Below are 1,655 nucleotides of genomic sequence, written 5' to 3'. Positions count from 1 at the left end.
CAGGTGGCTGGGCACAGTGTGACCTGCACGGCTCCTGCTAGCGGTGGCTCCTCTGCCACAGCCAGAAGCTCCAGTTGTGGCTTTGGGGCTCCAGGCGCAGCCAGCTCCTAGCAGAGACTCTGCTGAGGCTCTCCAGTTGTTTGTTGTGAGCCATGAGCATGTTTCCAGTCTGGATTGGCAGGTACAGGCCCCGTGTGGGGTCCAGTCTCCTCCAGGTGCTGTCTGTGTACTCGAGCCTAGATGCTGCCCACCTTGCCAGAGAGGAAAATGGTGTTTAAGGGACTTGTGACAAAAAAGGAGGACATGAACAAGCTGATCCTCACCCCGCTGGTCCACTACCCGCTGCCGGGGGGCTCAGCTCTCATCACCTTTGAGAAGGCAGAGGGTAAGAGCGAGGAGGGCACTGCCATCGCCAGGTGTCCTGGCCCTGCATCCCCTCCCTGGGCCAGGGCTCAGCGCTCTGCTTCCCCTGCCCGCACTGTGTGGGGTTGTGCCCCTCCCCAAAGCTGCCCCACGACTTGTCCCACGGTGCACTCAGATCCCCGGGGCTGGGGGCTCTCCCTGCTTGCAGTGGCCCAGAGGATCATCGAGATGAAGGAGCACGTGGTGGAGCTGAGCTACGGGGAGGAGCTGGAGGACCTTGACCAGTGCAGAGTGCGGGTGCAGGCAGCGCCGGTGGATGTGCTGCTGCCGTCTTCCCTGGAGGTAGGTCCCGAGGGCCTGCTGCTCCCCACGCCACGGAGAACTGCAGAGCTGCCCTGGGCATGCACCAGCTTTGCTGTGCCCTGCTCCACTGCTCCCCAAGCTCGCCACAGCCTGGTCACGGGTACCAGCCCAGCTCGGTGCTCCCCCAGGCTCTGGGGCCGGCCCTGCCCTGGCCCTGACCACTCCGTGCCACCCTCAGGTCAGGCTGACTCGGAACAGCAGGAGCATCCTCGTGTCTGACCTGCCCAGCCTGGGCATCCCCGAGGAGGCACTGCTGGACAAACTGGAGCTCTTCTTCAGCAAGACGAAGAATGGGGGTGCCGAGGTGGAGAGCCGGAAGTTCCTGGACGACACTGGCCAAGTGCAGCTGACTTTCGCACAGGATGGAGGTTTGTGGGGCCTGCTGAGCTCCGGCTGCCGGCAAGGGGAGCAGCCCAGCTGGCTCTAGGGGGGCACAGGTCATCTCCCAAGAGCAGATGGAGGGGATCTGTGGGGAACAGGCATGGCAGAGTGAGCTCAGGCTCACAGAGACTGTGCTGGTGCAGGTGAGCTGGGCTGGGCCGTGCCAGCCCCGGTGCCTCTACCAGGGACGTAACGTCTCCTGGAGCTCAGCAAGGGCCTGGGCGGCTCAGGGCTTCCCTCTCCGCCTGCAGTGGCAGAGCTGCTGACTCAGAGAGGACACATCCAGGTGCTTATTGGGAAAGGAAAATACGAGCTCAAAATATCACCATGCATGAGTGGAGACATCGCTAACCTGCAGGTAAGGGCAGTGCGGGGCTGGCCAGCACGGCAGGGTCTCCTGCAGCCCTGAGCAGCACAGCGCACCCCCTGCCCCGCGGGGACCCGTCCCTGGCCGCGCTCACCCCCGTCTGCCCAGCTCCAGCCCTCCCGCTGCCCCAGGACCGTCCTGCTCTCGGGGATCCCAGACGTGCTGGGTGAGGAGCCCATGC

At 64.3% G+C, this 1,655-nt stretch overlaps 1 protein-coding gene across 1 annotated transcript in view; it reads left to right on the top strand.

Annotated features, from left to right (window-relative positions):
• IFI35 (interferon-induced protein 35) overlaps positions 1-1,651 on the top strand; it is a gene marked incomplete at its 3' end in the record, with an annotated part of 1,962 nt that extends 311 nt beyond the window's left edge. The window contains exons 2-6 of the mRNA XM_010151660.1: positions 241-385; positions 572-705; positions 905-1,094; positions 1,359-1,465; positions 1,583-1,651. Coding sequence (XP_010149962.1) covers positions 241-385; positions 572-705; positions 905-1,094; positions 1,359-1,465; positions 1,583-1,651 — 645 coding nt within the window. The remainder of the gene's footprint in view (positions 1-240; positions 386-571; positions 706-904; positions 1,095-1,358; positions 1,466-1,582) is intronic.
• Positions 1,652-1,655: the final 4 nt, after the last annotated feature.

This window comes from Eurypyga helias, unplaced genomic scaffold (assembly GCF_000690775.1).
Source record: "Eurypyga helias isolate BGI_N326 unplaced genomic scaffold, ASM69077v1 scaffold48005, whole genome shotgun sequence".
Classification (NCBI taxonomy): Eukaryota; Metazoa; Chordata; class Aves; order Eurypygiformes; family Eurypygidae; genus Eurypyga; species Eurypyga helias.
Note: the sequence above shows the minus strand (reverse complement) of the source record. Positions and strands in the feature narration are given on the sequence as shown.